This window comes from Babylonia areolata, chromosome 28 (genome assembly GCF_041734735.1).
Source record: "Babylonia areolata isolate BAREFJ2019XMU chromosome 28, ASM4173473v1, whole genome shotgun sequence".
Lineage (NCBI taxonomy): Eukaryota > Metazoa > Mollusca > Gastropoda > Neogastropoda > Buccinidae > Babylonia > Babylonia areolata.
In genome coordinates this window covers 4,019,188-4,042,762 of record NC_134903.1, presented here as the reverse complement: position 1 = coordinate 4,042,762, position 23,575 = coordinate 4,019,188, and the positions used below count along the sequence as shown (strand labels likewise).

General features: G+C 42.0%; 1 protein-coding gene across 2 annotated transcripts in view; it reads right to left on the bottom strand.

The window, feature by feature from the left end:
• LOC143301721 (uncharacterized) overlaps window positions 1–23,545 on the bottom strand; it is a 40,652-nt gene extending 17,107 nt beyond the window's left edge. For both annotated transcript variants that reach the window (XM_076616105.1, XM_076616107.1), the window contains exons 1-7: window positions 23,413–23,545; window positions 18,334–18,587; window positions 17,553–17,621; window positions 15,319–15,423; window positions 14,083–14,178; window positions 12,823–12,974; window positions 6,638–6,735 (exon numbers count right to left, since the gene is read on the bottom strand). In XM_076616105.1, the coding sequence (XP_076472220.1) occupies window positions 6,638–6,735; window positions 12,823–12,974; window positions 14,083–14,178; window positions 15,319–15,423; window positions 17,553–17,621; window positions 18,334–18,558 (745 nt within the window). In that variant the 5' untranslated portion in view covers window positions 18,559–18,587; window positions 23,413–23,545. The remainder of the gene's footprint in view (window positions 1–6,637; window positions 6,736–12,822; window positions 12,975–14,082; window positions 14,179–15,318; window positions 15,424–17,552; window positions 17,622–18,333; window positions 18,588–23,412) is intronic.
• Window positions 23,546–23,575: the final 30 nt, after the last annotated feature.

The following is a 23,575-nucleotide window of genomic DNA, read 5'->3' as shown; positions in this document are numbered from 1 at the left end:
CTTCACCATCCTGATGCAGTCCCAGCTTCGCTGGGCTGGACACATGGCGCGCATGCCAGACCATCGGCTGCCCAAAAGGCTCTTCTATGGCGAGCTGCAACAAGGGAAGAGATCACACGGAGGTCAGAAGAAGCGCTTCAGAGATACTCTGAAAGTCTCTCTTAAAGCGTTTGATATCAACCCTGACTCCTGGGAGGAATCTGCAGTGGACCGTGACAAATGGCGTGCTGCTGTGCACAAAGGTGCCAAGTCGTGCGAGGCCAACAGGACTGCTGCAGCTGTTCAGAAGAGGCAGGCCAGAAAGTCACGGGCAAACAAGCCCCCTGACAATGATATGCCTGTCTTTGTCTGCCCCAACTGTCAGCGAACATTTCGTGCGCAGATTGGACTATTCAGTCATCTGCGCATTCACAGATAGATTCATGAGCATCCTCCCCCCCCCCACCCCACCACCACCCTCCCCACATCCCCCAGCTGGATGACAATGATGGTCATCATCGATCTCGATGGACACACCACCACCACCTCCTTTGATATATATTACCTCCCTTCTGCATGCCTGTGCAGCGCCCTCTTTGACAATTAAAACAAAAAATCAACTATTATGTCAGGTACCTAGAGAGGTGGGTTTTTTTTTACATTTTTTAAATTTTTATAGTGCCAACTTAGTTATGCCCCTTGCATTGTCTGTCTGTTTCATGAAGGAGAACAGTGATTTCAGTAAAAGAAAGATTCTCTTGGGATCAGGTTGACTGTACTGTGGAATCCACATGACAGACTGAAAAGGGGAGTTTCTTCCATGCTACGTGACCAAGATGGTGAAAGAGCGCTGGCCTTGGGACTTTGCTTCTTCAAGGAATTGTCTGCTGTGACTATCTTAATTTTCTGTGGCCGTTGCTTTCAATCAAAAACAGTAATTCCACACCAGTCCATCATCACTGCAAATTGTCTGTGTTCATGACATCACTGTGCCATCATCTGCATATCACTGTTTAACCCCTTAACTGCTGAAACCTCTGTAACATGAAATCAGTGTGGCATATGTTTGAAAGGTAGTTACTACTTTATGTACTTACAAATAATGTAAAAATAGATTTTTCTGATTGAAAATAAGTCAAAAGAGGAAAAGTTCCCCAAGCATAGACAACAACTGATGTCCTGAACTGTAAGCTCTGTCTTACCTCAAGTGAGGTTGCAGCCCTTCACCGACATCCTGACCTGTAAGCTCCGTCTTACCGCATTGAGGTAACAGCCTTTCACGGACATCCTGACCTGTAAGCTCTGACTGATCTCAGTGAGGTGACAGCCTTTCACTGACATCCTGACTTGTAGGCTCTGTCTTATCTCAGTGACGTGAAAGCCTTTCACTGACATCCTAACCTATAAGCTTCTGTCTCATCTTGGTGAGGTGACAGCCCTCGACTGACAAGCATACTCCTAGGAAGCAGGTCAATGGGAAATGCTCAAGGTATTTAGCTTTTGGACAATAACTGAAGCTCATTTCTCTTTCTCCTTGTATGACAATAAAAAAAAAAAAAAAAAAAAAAATCAAGATAAATAAACATATGTATGAAACCCATTATCAGTCCTGAAATGGCCCTTTATCAGTCGTCTGGACTGGGATAAAACAGAATTGGATTTGAACCACACACATGACAAACACAACCAACCACATGTGCATTAACTTTATTTTGATGACACAACAGACAAGAGTCAGAGGCCACCAGTGACGGGCATGGTATTTCTTCCAAGTGTTTCTCACTGTCTGAAAGTGGCTCCTGTCAACAGGTCACCAGCTTCCTCTCACCTTGCACAGCGTGATCGTTAGGGGCTCACCCAACAGATGTACCCTGTCCATGGGATGGTAGACAATGTTTTGGAAAGCTGAAATGTCGGTGCTAGGTCACTTTAACTAAAAAAAAAAAAAAAAAAAAAAAAAAAAAAAAAAAGGGGGTAAAACAAAGACGAAAAATAGGACTTTTCATCATTTTTTTTTTTTAAATCACCAAAAAAGCTTCAAAAATCTGTGTTATATAAAGTATTCCTAATCACGTGTTTAAGTTGTCAAGAGTCCAACTTGTAGTCTGAGGAGATTTGCTGGAAATGCACTGACTGGTGAATGGGTCATTGCTCGTTGGTGGAATGGGTCACTGCTGGTTGGTGAACAGGTAGGTCACTGCTTGTTAGTAGAATGGGTCACTGCTGGTTGGTGAACAGGTAGGTCACTGCTTGTTAGTAGAATGGGTCACTGCTGGTTGGTGAACAGGTAGGTCACTGCTTGTTAGTAGAATGGGTCACTGCTGGTTGGTGAACAGGTAGGTCATTGCTTGTAGGTAGAATGGGTCACTGCTGGTTGGTGAACAGGCAGGTCATTGCTTGTAGGTAGAATGGGTTTGTGCTGGTTTCATGGTCATGCTTCCAAGTAAGTTCGGTGTGAAAGTGCTTTGCTTTGTGCAAAAAAAAAAAAAAAATTTGCTTTCCATCCTGGCAATTCAAGCTGACTCATGGGCAACCTGCCTCACACTCACACCTTTGGTTATTTCATAAGGTCTTACTTTTCTTTTCTCAATTTATAAACTTCATGGGATTTTAGTGATGTAAAAAGTCTAGGCTTACAACCGAGAAAGAACTGAGTCTGTTTCACCATCTGGTCATGCTTTTGTGCTACTTCAGTTGTTGTTGTTTTTTTGTGTGTAGGTCCAACACTCGGCTTTTATTACAGATTGACATAAGCTTACAGTTGGGCGAACAGCAAAGTGAGAGCTGAATGATCAATGGTTTCTCCACTGCAATGGGAAATCATTTACAGCTTAGTCTTTTGTAAAGGACTCTGAAATTAGGAGGCAATATTGCACTGGCTTTTACTGCTGCAGCCTTGGGGGCCAGTAGGCCTTTGGGAACCATCCCAACTCTTGTCCAAAAACCCTGTAACCTGGGTAAGACACTCTCCACTACAATCAAATTCTAGCCCAGGTAGGACAGCAGATGCCTCCTCTGCTGTTCCGGTGGTCCAAGTCATACACAACTAACGATCTGTATCATTCATACTTCTCAAGATTATAAGATACCTTTTGAAAGAGAAACCATGCAAGAAATCAAGTTATGTGTATTTCAGAATAAATACTACTGCTTTCCAAAATGATTACTCTGATTTTCTAAACAGAGAATACCCATAGGTAATAATGCAATTCCAACTTCACAGAAATATATGCAGCAAATCTTTTGTGTTTGACTTGAATCTGTTTGCATCAAGTCACTGCACTTCAAAGTTCGCATGACTTCAACAAATTGTGAAACTTAAAGGAGAACAGAAATGAATGTGACTGCACCCTGATGTCAAATGTATAAGTATGTGCAAAGTTTGAAAGTAATTTGTGTTTTTCACTTTCGATGTCCAGACAATTTCATGGGGAGAGGTTCAGGTTGTTAAGCACGTTTCTCCGTTTCATACGATGACGCATTCATTTCATTCTGCATTTGTGGGCAACAACTTGCATACAATGGTAAGGTTTTATGTGCATGACGAGCTTTACCCAGCCTTTGCTGCAGCCACAGTTTGTTTTCAGTGGAAGTGCATGATGGTGTATGTTCTGGTTTCCATAATCCATCACTCACTCACATGGAATATTCAGTGTGCGTATTTGATCTTCAGCATGATGATCTTCAGCATGGGGACTATGTTGCTAGCAGGTCTGCACATGTTGACTTGGGAGATGGGAAAAATATTTTGGGTCTCCCACGTCAACATGTATGCAGACCTGCCAGTGCCTTAATCCATCAGGTGTGAAAAGAGATTGAACCTTTTCTTTTTTTAAAATGTGTTTCTGTGGTGTTGCAGTGTGTGTATACGATATGTTCAAACTGCGTTGGTAAACAGGTCAGCTGTCAGTCCTATTTGTGTGGACAGCCACAAGAACTAAGAACAGACTGACAGACAGCTGAAGCGACAAGTCTTCACTCTTGGTGGGTCCAACGTGCATTTCAACAGTACAGCATCACATCACCACACACACACACACAAATATTCCATTCATGAGACAAGCATTTCTAAATGTTCCCCCTTTTCCAGTTTGTCCAAACTGAATGGCAAGCATGTATTGTAATCAGGCCAGGGACTTTTTTTTCTTTCTTTCTGAAGGCAAGGAATATTTGATTTAGTTAACTGCTAACTACAACTTTGTTTCTGCTTCAGATGACTAACATTTCGATGCATCATAATTTTCGGCCTACAAGGTGCTGCAGCGTTTTAAAAAACTAAACAGATTAGTGGAAATGTTCTAGAATGTTTTGTATGCTTTGGTGTCCCTCCCTCACTTCCCTCCTCCAGACAAAATGCCTTTTACCAGCCCCCAAAGTTTACAAAGAAAGAAAGAAGAAAAAAGAACTAAAACCCACTTCATCTAAAAAAAAAAAAAAAAAAAAAAGAAAAAAAAAAAAAAGAAAAAAAAAAGGAGCAAAGGTCACTGACGATTACACTGTACACCAAGAGAACATGAATTTCCATCAGCACACATTTTCAAAACAATGTCTTTCCACAGTTGTCAAGGGTTATGACAAAGGATTATCTTTCAACACCACAAAGGGAATATAAAATTGAAATAGTGTTCTTCATACTTGGAGATTTCCTTCTGCAAAATGTTCATTTTTCAGAGATGTGTGCTTGGCCAATCTTCACGAGAAGTATCAGTTCACAAAATGACAGTGTTCTCAGTTTCCAATCATGATGTAAGATAAATTTTAGTACCGAGGGATGATTGACCAAAAATTTTGTTTGTATGACTTGTTATAACTTGCTTTCTTTTCTTCTTCTTTTTGGATGTAAAGGTGACTAAGGTGCTATTAATATTCCAGAAAACCATTTGCTGTCCCCAACACACCCTGGAGAAAAAAAAAGAGAGAAAAAAGAGAAAACCCAGAAAAAACCAGGAAGAGACAGATTTTCGTAGAACTGAACAGTTTGCCACCAGGGTCCAAGGCAGCTTCACTGAAGCGTGTGCATCTGACAATGCCACAACAAAGTAAAATAAAAGAAAAACTATTTGTTTAATCATCAAAATGCCAAAATGGAGATCCCTCTTCTTTGAAAGTACTCCAATTCATGATAACAACATGCATTTCATATAGAAAATGATGTTTTTGTGAGTTGAGAGAAAAAAAAAACAACAACAAAAAACCCTGACAATTCTGATCCATCTTGCTGCTTGTTGGTACTACGGGAGACAAGACTCGGTAAGGATACTAAAAAAAAAAAAAAAAAAAAAAAAAAAAAAAATTTTGTTTTAAATCACAACTCAAAGCTCTCACAAAATAAGCGGAGAAAATCTTATAACTTAATATTACAGGAAGACAGCAAGCCACAAAACGGAGAAAAAAATTGAAAAAGCAGACAGCTGAGACACATCAAAAAGCATGTGGCCTGTGCATTACTGGTAACGGAAAGTTGTGTTGGTTTTTCCAAGTATTTGCTTCTTATTTTCATAGTTTATGAACTGAAAACTTCCAAACTTATCAGTAACATGACAAGTTAGTTGGGAACAAAATATAAAACTTACCCCCTTTTCATGCCGTCATACAGTAAAGATGATGAAAATGTCCATATTTTTTGTTTGAAATTTGTATACACTGATGACTTGTGAACAAACCCAGGAATGCACACAGAGTATGAAACAAATTAAATTCAGAATGTTATATAGCCACTACATGGCCCCTTTGTCTAATTCTGCCTTCCTTGTGACAGAGAAGAAACTGGGTCAGACGCCTTTGTTGACACACAGTTCATGTGAACCAGTCACCGCAAAAATAACTCTCCAGCTAGCGAGCACAGCAACACACACTGCATTTACTGGTAGCAGTGGAGAGTGGAAAGGTGAGTTAAGACATTCTTCTTAGCTTGAATGTCATTATGTAAATTTGGTGCCAATCCAAAAATTCAGAACTATCTAAAACCCCGATCGGGCTCCTTTGTCTGAAACGGTTGTAAACAGTACGGTCTTGATCAGGGCCCTTCGTCTGGAGTTAAGATAATCAAATTCACTCTCTTGTGAATGACAATAAATGCAGAAATGCTAAACATAGACTGGTTGTGGATGCTGTGCACTGGTAAAACACAAAAAAGAGCAACTACACTGATCATGCTGTAGTATTGTTTAACACTGTACTACTACATTACAGAATATGCCAAACTATCATTTTGTAAATTCAAATTCTTAAACAAAACGCATTTAGTAACCACACAAATAGGCATTTTCCAATCCTTTTCTTTCATTCAGAGAGAAATTTCACCAAGTGAAAAATTATGTCATCCAAGTTAGCAGTCAAAGTTTCACACCTAAGTAATGAAGGTGTTCATCAAACACCACTTTTAGTGATACAATCTTAACAATGTAAGCCTGCTGCTAAGAAAACAAAGGCAGTAGAACACTTCCAACCTTTCCACCCCCTCTCAAACAGATGGGAAAGTAGTCACAATTAGAAAGTCTTCCAAATCCACTGCTTGCTTTGTGATCAGAAAAAGCTGGCAAGCACGTCCACTCGCTCACACATCCAATATCTGTCACACACACGCACATCCATCTCTCTCACAACAAGCGACCCAAGCCGCCCCCCTCTCTCACATCTGTCGAACTCGCTCACATACCTCGCAAAATCCTCTCCTCATGGCAGTGCAAGAAGTCCCAGACGCGAACGGTTCCATCATCGGAACATGTGGCAAACTTAGTGTCCGTGGGGCAAAAACTGTGGCAACAGAACAACACAACATGCCGACGCCGGGTTACACACACAGCAAGGAGACAAGGACAGGCAGCACGGAGCACTGTGCACTTCACGACTTATTGCGCACCACTCACTTCAGCACAAAGAAAAAAAACCCACGGTCTTATCCTCTGTGCTTTCCTCAGCCCCGAGTTCAGCAAGACTCTACTATCAGCTCTTTTAATAGTGCAGGGTGGATGGATTCAATTGTACCTGCATCCAATAATTTCAAAATTTATACATTTTCCGGACTAAAAATTCCAATTTCCAGTACCATTCCAGAAATTTCCCCTTGAAAGAAAGTACAATGTATGAGATGCATACACTGACAATCAATTCAAAATTTATGCATTTTCCTGACAAACAATTTTAAAATTCTGTTTTCAGGTACCATTCCAAAAAGCTGGCCCTTGAGAAAGAAAATGCAATTTATTTCGCCAAATTTAATATCCACAAGTTGAATTCAATCACGCTTCAACTTCAAACTGCAAATCCCTTGAAGAAAAATTGTAAAGAAAAATGTCACTTATTCCCCCCACCCACTGACTTGCTTTGTAAAACTGTAAACAACTGGAGGCACAAATCAATGAACCCAGTGAGATTAACATGTTTTGCTCTTCAACAAACAAGTTTACAAAGTTCTTGTCATATAGATTTAGTAATCATTACATTTTCAAGTTGCTTCGCATTAAGATATCATTTGGGAACTTTCTGTGGAACACTATATTATGGAAACACAATTTGCAAACCCTTTCTCCCTTCACCACTTCAAACTGACTGGAAAGACGTTTGCCAGACGCAGACAACTTCAATTTTCTTTTCATTCATTTTAACATTTGGTAATACTTTGAAGACACCCTTCCCCTTGCCCATCTTCCCTTGAAAGGTTCAGGTCCAAGCCTCTCAGAAAATTAATAAAAATGAATGAAAAAATTATTAAAAAATAAAAATCAACAAAAAAAAAGAAAAAGAAGAAAAAAAAAAGAAAGAAAACCACCAAGACAGGCTTAACTTTATTCTTCCGAAGCCATCTTGGCGCTGGGGGGTATGTTTGGAAATGCTTGTCACATGAACACACACCCTCATGCGTTACTGACCACACAAAAGTCTTCACCCGCATTTCTTTATTTGGATCCTGAGCGGAGTGAAGATATTGGAACAGTAACAGAAAGACAGGAGGAAAAAAAAAGGACATGCAGATCTTTATTGGGGTGTTCAACAAGGGCACATCGACTGGCATACTTTATTTCCACCAAGCCAGTGATGTCTCAGCTTTATTGGAAATCTCCCGTCGTGAAGTACACATTCACACATGCTGGTAAGTGCATCAAGATTGCATCAATGGCTGCAATGCATTCCTGAGATGGAAGAATTGAATACTCAACTGATAAAAAGATACTACATTAGCTTACTTATGTAAATAGGCTGATCTAGTTTCGTAACACCAAGATCCCCATACAAACCTCAAGCCAAAGTTCTATAACTAAATCCTAATTTAGCTGATCATTTATATTATTTTACTGCACATATAATCATTCATTAATGTTATCTGTAATGGTTAGCATATAACATTTTTATACTATGAATGAATGTTCTGTTTGCATAAATAAAAGCAAAATAAGTGCCATATGCCTGATAACAAACTTAAAAGCTATTTCTAATATCAGCAATACATACTACTCCACAAGTGCTAGGAATCACAAATAAAACAGCTTTGATCTGAAAATTTCCCCCCCTTTGTAAACGTAAAGCAAATTGAGCAATGTGGTCAATAAAAATAAATACAGCTGGGACCGATGGCTCAAGCACAAGGTTTGATGTCAGATTTTATCAAGGTAGGTCTGATGTCATCAAGGTAGGCATGCTGATTCCTCTCCCCAAACCATTATGTCATCACTGTCTCGGTATGCTGAGCCATGTACTGGTTGTGGAAAGGTCATCACTGTATCAGTACACTGGGCCATGTACTGGTTGTGGAAAGGTCATCACTGTATGATAGTGTATCGGAATGCTGAGCCATGAACTGGTTGTGAAAAGGTCATCACTGTATCAGTATGCCGGGCCATGTACTGGCTGTAAAAAAGTCATCATTGTACCGGTATGCTGGGCCATGAACTGGCTGTGAAAAGGTCATCATTGTACCGGTATGCTGGGCCATGAACTGGCTGTGAAAAGGTCATCATTGTACCGGTATGCTGGGCCATGAACTGGCTGTGAAAAGGTCATCATTGTACCGGTATGCTGGGTCATGAACTGGCTGTGGAAAAGTCATCATTGTACCGGTATGCTGGGCCATGAACTGGCTGTGAAAAGGTCATAATTGTACCGGTATGGTGGGCCATGTACTGGCTGTGAAAAGGTCTAACTGTATCGGTATGGTGGGCCATGTACTGTCTGTGAAAAGGTCTAACTGTATCGGTATGGTGGGCCATGTACTGGCTGTGAAAAGGTCTAACTGTATTGGTATGGTGGGCCATGTACTGGCTGTGAAAAGGTCATCATTGTACCGGTATGCTGGGCCATGAACTGGCTGTGAAAAGGTCATGACTGTATCGGTATGGTGGGCCATGTACTGGCTGTGAAAAGGTCATGACTGTATCGGTATGGTGGGCCATGTACTGGCTGTGAAAAGGTCATCTCTGTAGCAGTATGCTGAGCCACGTACTGGTTGTGGAAAGGTTATCACGGTATACTGGGTCACTGTATTGGTATGCTGGCCATGTACTGGTTGTGGAAAGGTCATCATTGTATTAGTATGCTGGGCCATGTACTGGTTGTGGAAAGGTTATCACTGTATCGGTATGCTGGGCCATGTACTGGCTGTGGAAAGGTCATCATTGTATCGGTATGCTGGGCCATATACTGGCTGTGGAAAGGTCATCACTATCCGTATGCTGAGCCATGTACTGGCTGTGGAAACACTGGTTTTGACGTCTACTCCTGAATGTCATATCAACATGGCCTACCAGTAAAACAAACCAGGGCCCAATTAGCCACAGCCCTGGTGACGTCCTCACTCTGGTGTGGTTCAGGTTCAGAGGAATGCCAATGGCTGAGGCTCTTAAGAGTGCAGACCAACTCTGTTCCAGAAGTCTCCTCACAACTCTACAGAAAACGCCATTCCATTTCGCACAGTTTGAAGCTTGCTCCACAGCCACACTGCATTCCACAACGAACAGCAATGTGCCTGGATGACTGACAACACTGCATTCCACAACGAACGGCAATGTGCCTGGATGACTGACAACACTGCATTCCACAATGGACGGCAATGTGCCTGGATGACTGACAACAAACAATGCATTCCACAATGGACAGCAATGTGCCTGGATGACTGACAACAAACACTGCATTCCACAATGGACGGCAATGTGCCTGGATGACTGACAACAAACACTGCATTCCACAACGGATGGCAATGTGCCTGGATGACTGACAACAAACACTGCATTCCACAATGAACGGCCATGTGCCTGGATAACTGACAACAAACACTGCATTCCACAATGGATGGCAATGTGCCTGGATGACTGACAACAAACACTGCATTCCACAATGGACGGCAATGTGCCTGGATGACTGACAACAAACACTGCATTCCACAACGGATGGCAATGTGCCTGGATGACTGACAACACTGCATTCCACAATGGACGGCCATGTGCCTGGATAACTGACAACAAACACTGCCTTCCACAATGGACGGCCATGTGCCTGGATGACTGCCAACAAACACTGCATTCCACAATGGACGGCCATGTGCCTGGATAACTGACAACACTGCATTCCACAAGGAACGGCAATGTGCCTGGATGACTGACAACACTGTATTCCACAATGGACGACCATGTGCCTGGATAACTGACAACACTGCATTCCACAAGGAACGGCAATGTGCTTGGATGACTGACAACACTGCATCCCACAATGAACGGCTATGCGCCTGGATGACTGCCAACAAACACTGCATTCCACAATGGACGGCAATGTGCCTGGATGACTGACAACACTGCATTCCACAATGGACGGCAATGTGCCTGGATGACTGACAACACTGCATTCCACAACGGACGGCAATGTGCCTGGATGACTGCCAACAAACACTGCATTCCACAATGAACGGCCATGTGCCTGGATGACTGACAACACTGCACACGGCTGCTCAGCCGAGCACAAAATCTGGCTCTTTAGTTGGCCGAGCAGCGTCTAGCGTCTTGGGTGAAAAATTTTTTAATGCCAGACTTTCCCACCGCACTCTGTACTGACCGGCACATTCGCCGCGGTATTTCTGGCCCAGCGCGCCAAACCGGGACACTGCCTTCTTTGTTTCACTCGGCCCCGTGGCCCCCGCCCCACTTTTCCCACCTTTTCACAGCATCCACACATTTCCTGCAGCGATTACAGAAAGTTGAATTATTGCCATTCCTGTTTGTATTATTGGAGTGCAGTTTGATTTGATTTACACAATTTCATTATTTTATTAACATCATCGTTTCAATTTTTTTTTTTTTTTACCTTAAAAATCTTCGTCTTTCTCGTGAAATGAAGGGCACGGCAGTGCCATAAGCCGACAGACATTCACCCCGCTCTCCATCCCCCTGCTGCTCGCACTCACCATGCTACAGTGTGTTCATTTAAACGTTTGTTGTGCTGCCAAGAAAAATCGCACAACTCAAAAGGTAAGCTAATCTGCATGCAGGCATGCTATATGTTCTGTGTGTATTTACGATGTTATTGTGCTAAACGCCTGTTTTCTTAGAGAGGGATTTAAACTTAACGATTTTTGCGATCATGTTTCTGCTTATCCTTCTCTTCTCTTTCTTTATTTATGTTTCAACCGTTGCCGCAACAACCGCTATGTAAGAAAACATATTGTGTTTGGAGTCAATGGAAAGCTTATTTTGTGTTCTTTTTAGAAAACCACTTCTTTAGTCGTTATTTCCGATCCATCCGAGGAGATGATGCGCGAAAGAAACAAAGCAGATTTACCGCCGAACAAGCGTACAGCGAGTGCTGCTGGCGCGGCCTGTTTGTCAGCCGCGTTTATTCATATCCATGCCCTAGTTCCTGGGTTCACGAACTTTCGCAGGGCCAACTAAAGTGCCAGCACTGAACACCCGTGTGCATTCCACAATGGACAGCTATGTGCCTGGATGACTGACAACACTGCATCCCACAATGAACGGCTATGTGCCTGGATGACTGACAAGCCTGGCCTCTCTCTGCCATGTCATGTGTGTTCCCACCCCAAGAATGTGTTCTGAAACTTGTCTACGTGGTCTGGTGGTGGAAAATCACACTCTGTGACTTGTTTAAAGCTGCTGATGCTTGGTGTTGATAACATCCAGCTTCAAGCACACCAATACCTCCAGCCATCTCATCTTTTGTTGAATATCTCCTGAGCTTGCTTATGCATGATGAGAAAGCATTATCCATGAAAAAACCTCCGCCAAAATGAAAAAAACCCAAAAAAACCCCAACTGAACCCGACTTATATGCAGCAACTAAAGAAATATTAACATCAGCTCTGTTTCAGCCCAATTTGAGGTAACGTACAGCAATACAAGCATCAAAAAGTGTTGCTGCTTCAAGCTATACACACCCACTCTTACAAATAACAAACAGCTTTTACATACAATCAAAAGATCCCCAGTGCATGTGGAGTAGTATAAATAACACACACCCTTACTTAACTTTAACTTTATTTCCGCTAATATTACCATTATTACTATTTCTGCCCCAAATAAGGAACCAGGCACCCAGGATGACGGACCCAACACATTACCACTTAACATCACCCACACACAGGCTGTGAAACGTAGCTTTACAGGACTGCTGCTGCTGCCCCTCACCACTGCAACAACAACAGCAGCAGCAGCAGCAACAGCGGCAGCAGCAGAGTCCCAGACAGGACACAGAGAAGCTGCTAAGTGGTCAGAGAACACATCAACACCACCGGCCTTAGCGCCCTCCTCCACTGGCACCACCGCAGGAACCGGGCGCCGGCAGGCTGGGTCGGGGGGGAGGGCATCGGCGCAGCAGGAGGACAAGGAGGTGAAGGATGCTAACCTGACTCCGCGGATGGGCTCCTTGTGGCCCTGGTACATCTTCACGTTGTTCATGTTGCTCTGCCAGTATTTGACGTAGCCCCCGTGGTCGGCCGTCACCATCCACAGGTCGTTGTGGGTCCACCGCATGGCGCGCACCGACACGTCATGAGCCTGGCACATAAAGCAGGATTTGGAGGAACAAGCTTTGCCCACACGCTACTACGCTGCATGCCTGTTAGAAATCTAAATGAATATTGCTTAATCAATTCCTGTATGTTGTTATATATCAGTTAATTCATACCAAAATGATTTTCGAAACAAACAAAAATAAAAACCAAGTTGCTGAGATTCTGATGCTCAAGGATGGGGGAGGGGGGAAACAACAACTGTGCACTAATAGTGAAATAAACACAATAAACACCCACGTCAACCACAGAACAGAAATGGCCCTAAAAAATTACAGCATCAATCGATCTCCACTGCCCTGATTAAGCTGAATAACAAACTGCAACATTCCTTTCTAAATCTCAGACGACTGGGATTTTGATACTTTTGTGGAATGACATAGCCTTGTTTAGCAGGCTGGTTGATAATAACTAACAAGAGCTAAGAGATCAAAATCATTACTGTTCCTATTCGGTCTGAGATGGTATTTGTGTTATAAGCATTGTGTCAGTGTAAGAAACAGCAAACATCACCTTTCAAGACATTACACAAAACAGAATGCTTTAATTCTACTTTGATCTGGAAACCTCATACATAAATCTCTCATTCCAAACCTCATACCCTGTACATTCCATCGTTAAACACAGAACCCATAAAACAACACCTACTATCATCATAAACTGGTGCAAACAGACCACCTCAATCAAAACAAAAAAAGTTAGGTTACTTACTCCTCCGAAACATCTGTAAAGAGTCAAAGCTATGGTGTAGAAATGAGAACTGATAAAAACAACTCCACACACTGTCACTGTATCAAACTACTGTGAATGACTCTGAATTCAGAGCAACAGAGAGAGAACAAGACAGACACCTGTAAGGGAGAAACCAGACTACCGTAAAGAGACTGACTGACAGAGAGCATGAGGGTAAGGTCAAGGGAAAACCAGACTACCATGATGATCAACTGACGGACTGACAGACCGCATGACAGCAACGTTAAGAGAAGCTGCCTTTACACCATGACTTAGCAGCAATAGATCATGAGGGTAACGTCAAGGAAAGCTGCCATTACACCATGACTTCAACAGCAATGTTAATGTCACATGCAGCCTACCTGCAGGATGGTTTCAAAGTTGAAGGTCAGCCCGTTCCACAAGGTGAACTCTCCGCTGGAAGCCCCTGTCACCAACCTCCGTCCCTCCGGTGTCCACTGCACACAGACCACACCCCATCCTCTCTTCATGCAGTCATTTAACATGGTTGCTTATAGCTTAGCCCACCACAGGTTCCAATCCCACACCCACGATGGGCGCAACAGCCAAGTGGTTAAAGCGTCAGACTTTCAATCTGAGGGTCCCTGGTTTGAATCTTGGTCAGGGCGCCTTGTAGGTAAAGTGTGGAGATTTTTCCGATCTCTCTGGTCATCATATGTGCAAACCTGTTAGTGCCTGAACCCCCTTGCTCTACCAAGGTCAGCAACCTGTTGTGCAAATAAATGCTGTGTTTGTAAAACACTTAGAGCTTGGTCTCCGACCAAGGACAGGCATCATATAAGTATCCATATCATAATCATTATTTTCTCCCCCTCCACAAGACCTTCAGAGGTGGTATGAACGCTAGTCTTTCAGATGAGATGATAATCCTGGGTCCTGTGTGCAGCATTATCTTTGCATACATATAAGTACCCACAGCAACAAAAGGGTTGCCCTGGCAAATTTCTGAAAAAAAAAACAAAACAAAAAAAACACCTTTGAAAGGAAAATAAATTCACTGGTATGCAGAACAAAAAACAGAAAGAAAAAAAACACAAAAAAACGGGTGGCACTGTCACTGTAATGACACGCTTCATAAAAAGAAATCTGTTGTGACAAAAGAGTGCCGCAATATAATACACACTGGGCAATATGAGGGCTGAAAGACTAAGCATTGTTTCTGTAGGGAAAAAAACCAACAAAACAAAAAACACAAACAAAAAAACCTTAACAAACAGAAAACTGGAAAAGAAAATTAACCACAAGCACAGTCACATTCATGCACATAAACCTAGAATATGCCTCTGATGCTGACTATTCTGTCAATGTTTCGCCAGAGGACTGAAATAAAACAAAACAAAAAAACATCGTCCCAAAATACAACTAACCTAACACAAACATACATGAAGTGCAGCGTGTAAGTGTTATGCCACTGTGAAGATGAAGAAGGTGGGTCAACCAAACCAAACCAAATCAAAACAAGGCGAGTGAGAGAGAGAGAGAGAGAGAGAGAGAGAGAGAGAGAGAGAGAGAGAGAGAGAGAGAGAGAGAGAGAGAACGACAGACGGGGGGATTGGGGGGGGTGGAGGGAGGCTCACAGCCAGGCAGAAGACAGGACAGCGGAACTTGTTGGTGGAGGTGCGCACGAACTTGGTGGTGACGCAGTTCATGGGCTTGTCCTGCATTGCAAGTGGAGGCATCAGCTGCAACACACAGTGAACACGTGTATCCCTCATCATACACGACATGCTCTGAACAGTAATGACACAACACACAGTGCACACATTTCCCTCATCATACATGACATGCTCTGAACAGTAATAAAACAGCACACAGTGAACACGTTTCCCTCATCATACATGACATGCTCTTCACACATATTTCCATCATCAAACACTGACACCCTCTTCACATATATTTCCTTCATCAAACACTGACACACTCTCCACACTTCCCTCATCAAACACTGAGACACTTGTCACATATTTTCCTCACCAAACATTGACATGCACTTCATACTTCCCTCATCAAATACTGACACGCTCGTCACACATATTTCCCTCATCAAACACTGACACACTCTTCACAACATATTTCCCTCATCAAACAATGACACACTCGTCATACATATTTCCATCATCAAACACTAACATGCCTTTCTTAACATATTTCCATCTTTGAACACGGACGCACTTGCCACACTTCCCTCATCAAACACTAACATGCTCGTCACATATTTCCCTCAATCACTGACAAACTCATGACAACATATTTCCCACATCAAACACTAACACGCTTTTCACCAATTCCCCTCATCAAACACCGACACGCTCTTCACATGTTTCCCTCATCAAACACTGACACGCTCTTCACACATTTCCATCATCAAACACTGACAGTGACACACTCTTCACACGTTTCCCCTCATCAAACACCGACACGCTCTTCACATGTTTCCCTCATCAAACACTGACACGCTCTTCACACATTTCCATCATCAAACACTGACAGTGACACACTCTTCACACGTTTCCCCTCATCAAACACTGACACGCTCTTCACACGTTTCCCTCACCAAACACTGACAGTGACACGCTCTTCACACGTTTCCCTCACCAAACGCTGACAAGTGACATGCTCTTCACACAAACACTAAATCAACTGCAACACAGGGGAACACACAGTTTCCTTCACGAAAGTGACACACTCTTAACACAAACACTATATCAGCAACTGGGGAGAACACACACATATTTCCCTCATAAAACACTGACATGCTCTTAACACAAACACTACACCAGCTGCTACACAGGGGAACACACACGTTTCCATCATGGAAGTGTCACTGCAACACAGGCAAACACATCTTTCCCTCATGAAGCACTGACACTCTCCTCTTAACACAAACACTATATCAACTGCAAAATGGGGAACAAACACATATTTCTGACATGAAACACTGACCCACTCTTGACACGAACAAAACTGTAGCACAGGTGAATGCATCTTTCGCTCATGAAACACTGACATGCTCTTAACATAAACGCCATATCAACTGAAATAGAGAAGTGAACAAACACAAAACACTGACATGGCTTAACAAAAATGCTACATACCCAGTACATGCACACGCATTACTTGCTGCCATAACACACACACACACACACACAAATACTGCTGCTATTTTGAACTTTTCTTTCTCTAAATTTTGAACAGCCAGTGGGTTTCAGTTGTATAAAGTCATTGTTTGCAACATGAAGCACACCTCACAGACACACTTCAACAAACATATAGAGCTATTTTGTTGGAGAATATTTTGTGTTGTTGAATATATGTTCAAAAGTGAGGAAATACAATTAGTATTAAAAAACAAAAATACCAAAACGCCCAAAGCAACCAAATCTCTTGTTTTAAATAAACTATTTTTTACTTTCGCATCACTACAAATTTCACACAGTGGCAGTCGCACAATTATCTGTGAACAGCACCCCGAACACATTTTTTTTCGCAGAACACTTTTTTTTTGGCAAGGGAAAACTTGCTTGCTTCCATGGATTCTTCCATGTGCACTCAATGAATCCCACACAGGGGACCCATGTTTGTTATCACATCCAAAAGACCAACATAGAGAATCACCACTCAAGATCTTGTTGAAAAAAGGGTGAAAATAACCCCATAAAATGTCAAAATCTTTTCATGATCTGGAACAGGACTCTCCCTTCCTAGTTGTGGCCACAACTCCACCACATCCCTTTTTACACAGGTGTAAAAATGTACATCAATAAGTATAACCTCTTACTTTAGTGTCAAGTTCATTTCACAGCCTACTTACCTGTGGTGTATACAAGCCATCAGGCTGGATGGCGCGTCTGTCTCGATGATCACGTTGAAATACACGGTTCTGAAGAATGCAACAGTTGTGCACATTTATTAATTTCAATAATATGAATAAAATCAAAGATCATTTGCAATCTGAACATACTTAAATGCTTTGGCACAGTTTCAATGAAATTACTATTCAGACATGTGTAGGCATATGCTGACTGATGAGTACACAATATATTTCTTGATTTTTGTTTTCGCTTTTGTGGTAGTCACAAAATCAAAATTTTCTGGCACATTTATGAAGGTTATGCATTCAAAATAATTGTGATACTCAAACTGATAACTGTGTCAACTGCTGCACCTGTAATATGGGTACAACATGTGAACGAGGGCCTCAGTATACGATACAGGTGGAAGGAGGAGATGGCAGGGTAGACTGTTCACAGAAGTAAACATGTTATAAATAAATCACAACTTGTTGCTGTTCACAAGTTGCATGCTTATATAACTTACTGACATGTGAGGGAATGGTTGTATTTCAGTGTGTATGCTTATAATGTTTATCTTTGAGTCAGTGTGTGTGTGTGTGTGTGTGTTTGTGTGTGTGTGTGTGTGCGCGCGCGCACATATTCAAGCAAAAGGCTGAACAAGCCTACAACTTAAAGCTTACCAATGATATGAATATGATAACTGATATAAAATCATTTTGATATTATTAATAAATTACCAATATGTAATGTAAACATGCAAATGAAAACCCCTTATCTTGGGCAAATTGACAACTCTACCTCCAAATAGTGAATCATAGAAGAATTGTAGTCAATTGTCTTGCGATGGATTGCCTTGCGCATGCGTTTTCCATCAAAGGACGTGTTGTTGAGATCTCCATTCCTGTCTGACTGGTCCTTGGGATCGCGGTCAGGTCTGTTGCCACCGCGACGATTTCTGTCCCCTAGTCGACCTCCACGCTGAGAGGCGAAGGGTCGCAGGTAGTTTACAGGTCCGCCCTCCATAATGTCTTAATCTTCCAATGGGTCTGGGTCTGTTATTAAAAAAGAAAGAAAAATTGTCACAATAAACATTTATGAATCCTGTAAGTGAAAAAAAAGTACCTCACAACGCATCAATTTTCATCTTCACTTCAGGTTGCTTAAAAGGTTTAGAAGTTTTGACTGCTTTAATGCTTTCAGGCCTTAATTATAAGGTCCTGTACAGCCGTCCTGGCCTGGTATGTTTTGGCCTGGCTGCATCAACTGGGAGGGGTGCTTCACTTCAGGCACAATATTGTAGCAACCATTCAACCAATAGCTACCAAACTTCACATGACTGAAATATAATTTTTGACACAAGTTGCACAAGTCTCTTGTAACTTTAATTAAAAACAGAAATAGTGACTAAAATGTCAGCTTCTGTCAATGTTGAAGGTTGTGGGTAATGTTCTTGAGTCATGTCCACCACCTTGCGACGTTTGTCCAGACCGTTTGCAAATTTGATTTCCTTCACTTTCCGAAGAATTATCAGATAAATTTTTAAGTAAAACTTTTGTCAGTATCACTATCTGTGTCAAATTCGCTGCAGTCCATCATAATATAATCGAGCACTTACTGTGCAATAAGCCTTTCACATTTTACCATATAATAATAATGGATACTTATAAAGCACACTATCCAGAAATCTGCTCCTGGTGCTTTACAAAAACACTTTTGTTAACATAACACATTACATCAATGTTACATACACACAACAAAATGTGACTGCAAAAACACAAACGCACACACACACACACTCTCTCACACACAATGCATACATACATTTTAACATACATGTGTATCTAACAGCTACCCTCAACACATATGCACACATAGGCAGGCACAAACTTACATAAACACATGTGCACGCACACACGCACGCGTGCACACACAACACACATTAATATACATGCATGTAGTTATGTACACATACATATGTATACACACATAGTCAAGCACAGCTAACGCAAAGGAAGTGGACCTGCCACAATTAAATTTATTGCTGAGGAAAAAGGTGAAGATTTAAAAGATGTGATGGAATCAGAATGATGTAGGTTGTCAGGGAGCTCATTCCACATCTTTGGCAATTGAAAAGAAAATGATCTGTGTCCATAGGTCTTACTTCTGACGCGGGGTATCCTGAGAAGTTGAGCATCAGAGGAAGAACGGAGCTGGCAATACGGGCTATAGATATGGAGGAGTTCAGAGAGATACTTGGGGCCAGATCCGTTGACTGCAGAAAAGGTCAGTGGATAGCTTATAGTCTATTTGATCAGAAACTGGCAACCAGTGGAGAGACTGAAGGCGAGGAAAAACATGGTCAAATTTAGAAGCTCTGCAAATAAGTCTGGCAGTGTTATTCTGAATTCGTTGGAGTCTAACAGATATCTGGGAAGGCTGGCCAAAAGAGAGTTGCAGTAATGTAATCCAATCTTGAGAGAACCAGAGAGCATACAAGTGTCTTGGTTGCGTTGGTTGAGAGATAGAGGTGGATAGAACTGATTCTATGCAGATCCAAATAGGCAACTTTACAGATATTCGAAATGTGCTGTTGAAAGGAAAGAGACTGGTCTAGGATTACACCAAAACTCCAAGCAGAAGGAGAAAGTGAAACAGGTGTGTTATTGATCAGAACAGAGTCAGGAAAGGAAGGATGTTGACGAAACTTCTTTGTAATATATCAAAAACCTGTTAAAATACACACACAAATGGTGCTCTCTCTCTCTCTCTTTTTTTTTTTAGCCAAATTTTGCGTGCTAGTGAGGAAGTGAAGTCAAAGTACACCCTTAATTACCAATTTAATGCATGATATTGAGATGATCAACCAGTTTAAGTAAATTAATTTTTAAAAAATTACCAAGTTTACCTACTGTTGTACTGGTGTTACTTAAGCTAAGCCAAAGAAGATTAACTGTAAAGCTTCCAACTTATGGATATTGTAAAACAAGTATATAATTCATATCTAATGTATATACATTTTTTTTTTTTTTATAAACCATTTATCCAAAATGTTTTCTTATTACACATCCTGTTCTTCCTTCTTCATGCTTCTTTTCCCCCCTCTTACTGTGATAAGAAACTCTAGGGAGTGCTGGACAGTACAAGGTCTTCAGAGAAGAAGCCCCCCTCAGTTGAGTGTTTCGGCCCTGAACTCCTTACTGTCTTGAAGTTAGATAACTTTTTTTTAACAGTTTACTTTTTTAAAATTTTTGATGCACTTCTGTTTCTCAATACAATCAAGTAACACTAAAGCATTATACGCAAATCCAACCTGAAAAATTCTTGAGTTAAAAAATAAATGACAACAGACCATCAATGTCGATTCTGCAAGTGTTACTCCCACACAATAAAACTTAAAAGGAATCAGTGTCTCAGGATTTTTAACTTGGCTGCTCTGATATGGGGGCAATTACGTTTTAAACTTTGTCTTGACTTGACTTGACTTGACTTGACTAGACGACGGTTTAGGCCTCTCCCGAGGCCTGTTCGTGTTCCTAAAGAACTATTACTGAAATAGCAGCATGCGTGGCGAGCGTGGCTAGACCAGATCAGTTGTCTGACAGGCAGGGTTATACAGGCCAGGTAGGCCCCTCCAGTGTTTATCTAAGCGGGTTTTGAAGGCGTTGACTGATGGCGCCAGGACCACGGAGTCTGGGAGCCCGTTCCATTGTGTCACTACTCTGTTAGAGAAATAATTCCCCCTGACATCAAGGCGAAAGCGTTGTTTTTGGAGTTTTAGGGTGTTGCCTCTGAGGTTCCCACTAAGTGACGACTGGAACACTGGCCTCTGTGCGTCGTAATGCCCATGAAGGTATTTGAATAATTCGATCATGTCCCCCCGCAGCCTCTGGTGTTCCAGACTTGGCAGCCCCAGCAGTTTCAGTCTCTCGGGGTAAGGCTTCTCCTTCAGTGGGCCCAGGAGTTTTGCTGCTCGCCTCTGGACGTCCTCGATGTCACTACATAATGTTTTGTGAAAGGGTTGCCAGACACAATGGCCATATTCCAACAGTGGTCGGACGAGGCTCTTGTACAATTGAACAAAAGTTGTCTCTGTTAAGAAATCAAATGATCGCCTTATGAGTCAACCATTCTGTTTGCTTTGGATGTCAACTGTGCAACATGTTCCTTGAAATTCAGTTTGTCATCAATGAGTACACCCAGATCCTTTTCACTTGCAGTCTCTTTTAATATCACCCTTGTACTGTCGTCCTCTTGATTTTTGCTTGTCATGTAATATGTTGCCTCTGACTTCTGCCCCCCAGTTTCATTACGCTACATTTCTGTGGATGGAACTTAAGCATCCACGTGTCAGACCAGTGCTGAAGTTGGTCAAGGTCGTCCTGAAGCTCTTTTGGTCCCGTCTCTGTGTCACTTCTGTTGAACACTTTGGTATCATCCGCAAACATTTTTACTGTGCTCTTAACTCTAGCTGGGAGGTCGTTGATGAAAATAACGAACAAGACTGGCCCGAGCACGCTCCCCTGGGGGATGCCACTGCTCACACTGGCTTCCTGAGACTGCGTACCATTGACTATCACATGCTGTTTCCTGTTGGTTAGAAAGTCCTTGATCCATCCCAGCACTTTCCCCGTGATACCGTGGGCTGCGACCTTAGACAAAAGTCTACGATGGGGCACTGTGTCGAATGCCTTCTGAAAGTCGGTGTACACCACATCCACACTGCCTCCATCGTCTACAATGCTTGTCCAGATATCCATGACCTCTAACAGTTGGGTAGTACATGATCGTCCAGGGACAAAGCCATGTTGTTCTTCAGCGATCAGGGAGTTTTTCAGCAGGTGTTTCATAACGTGGTCGCGTACGATCTTCTCCATAACCTTGCAGGTTATACAGGTTAGGCTGACAGGTCTGTAGTTACTGGGCACCATTCTGCTCCCCTTCTTGAATATAGGTGTGACATGGGCTTTCCTCCAGTCTTCCGGGATTGTTCCGCTGTCCAGTGTCAATCTGAAGAGATAGGCCAGAGGCTTCGCCAGCTGGTCAGCTGCTTTGGCGAGTATCAATGGCGTCAATCCATCGGGTCCTGCTGCCTTGTCTGTATGTAGGTTGACTAAGTGCTTCCGTACAAGATCCTCGGTGACTTCCAAGTCTTCTGTGAAACTGTAGTCTGGTGGGTCTGGGAGTGGGCCTGTATCCTCTACTATAAAGACGCTCTTGAAAAACTGGTTCAGCAATTCTGCCTTTTCACTATCTGTCTTTGTCTTTGAACCATCTTCTTTCTTGAGGTCCCCTATTCCAGTCCTTGTTTTGGTTTTTCCTCTGACATAATTCCAGAACGCTTTTGGATTGGTTTTCGCCACTGATGCCACCTGTGCTTCCAATTTCCTCTGTGCCTTTCTTTGTGTATGTATATTGTATTGTTACTTGTAAAATTCGTAATTTGTAAAGACTTAAGTACAATTTTCGTGTGTACGTATAAGCGAATACTGATGCAATGCGAAGTAGAAACAAAAATAATGTGTTATGTAAAGCACCTACATCAGTTTTCTGGATAGATAAGCAGTATCCATTATCAATTTAAACACAGATCAGTCAGATCAAAAAAAGTTTTCTATTCTAACTGTATGGGCGAGACGTAATATATATATTTTTTAAAGCACACACACACACACAATAAGACTGTGAACGTAAGTAACAGTCCGTAAAACCGTAAGGTTCTTAACAGTCCGTACACACAAAACTGAAATTGAAAAGGTCTCAAGAAAGCAAACACAAATCTTTAAAAAAAAATTATAATAAAAAAACAAAAAACAACCCACTGCTCACAAACACCAACGAACAAGAATATAAGCGATATGCAAGAAATCAAAAGCGTACTTGTTTCTTTTGCCTCGATAAATCCTGTTTTATTTGACGAATATGCTGCGTTTTGAATCAATATGTCCATCCCAAACGGTGTTCATCTTCACATGGTAAAACCAAGACTGAAGATGGCGTCGAACTGTGGTTTATGTTAAAATTGTATGTGGAACGAACTATA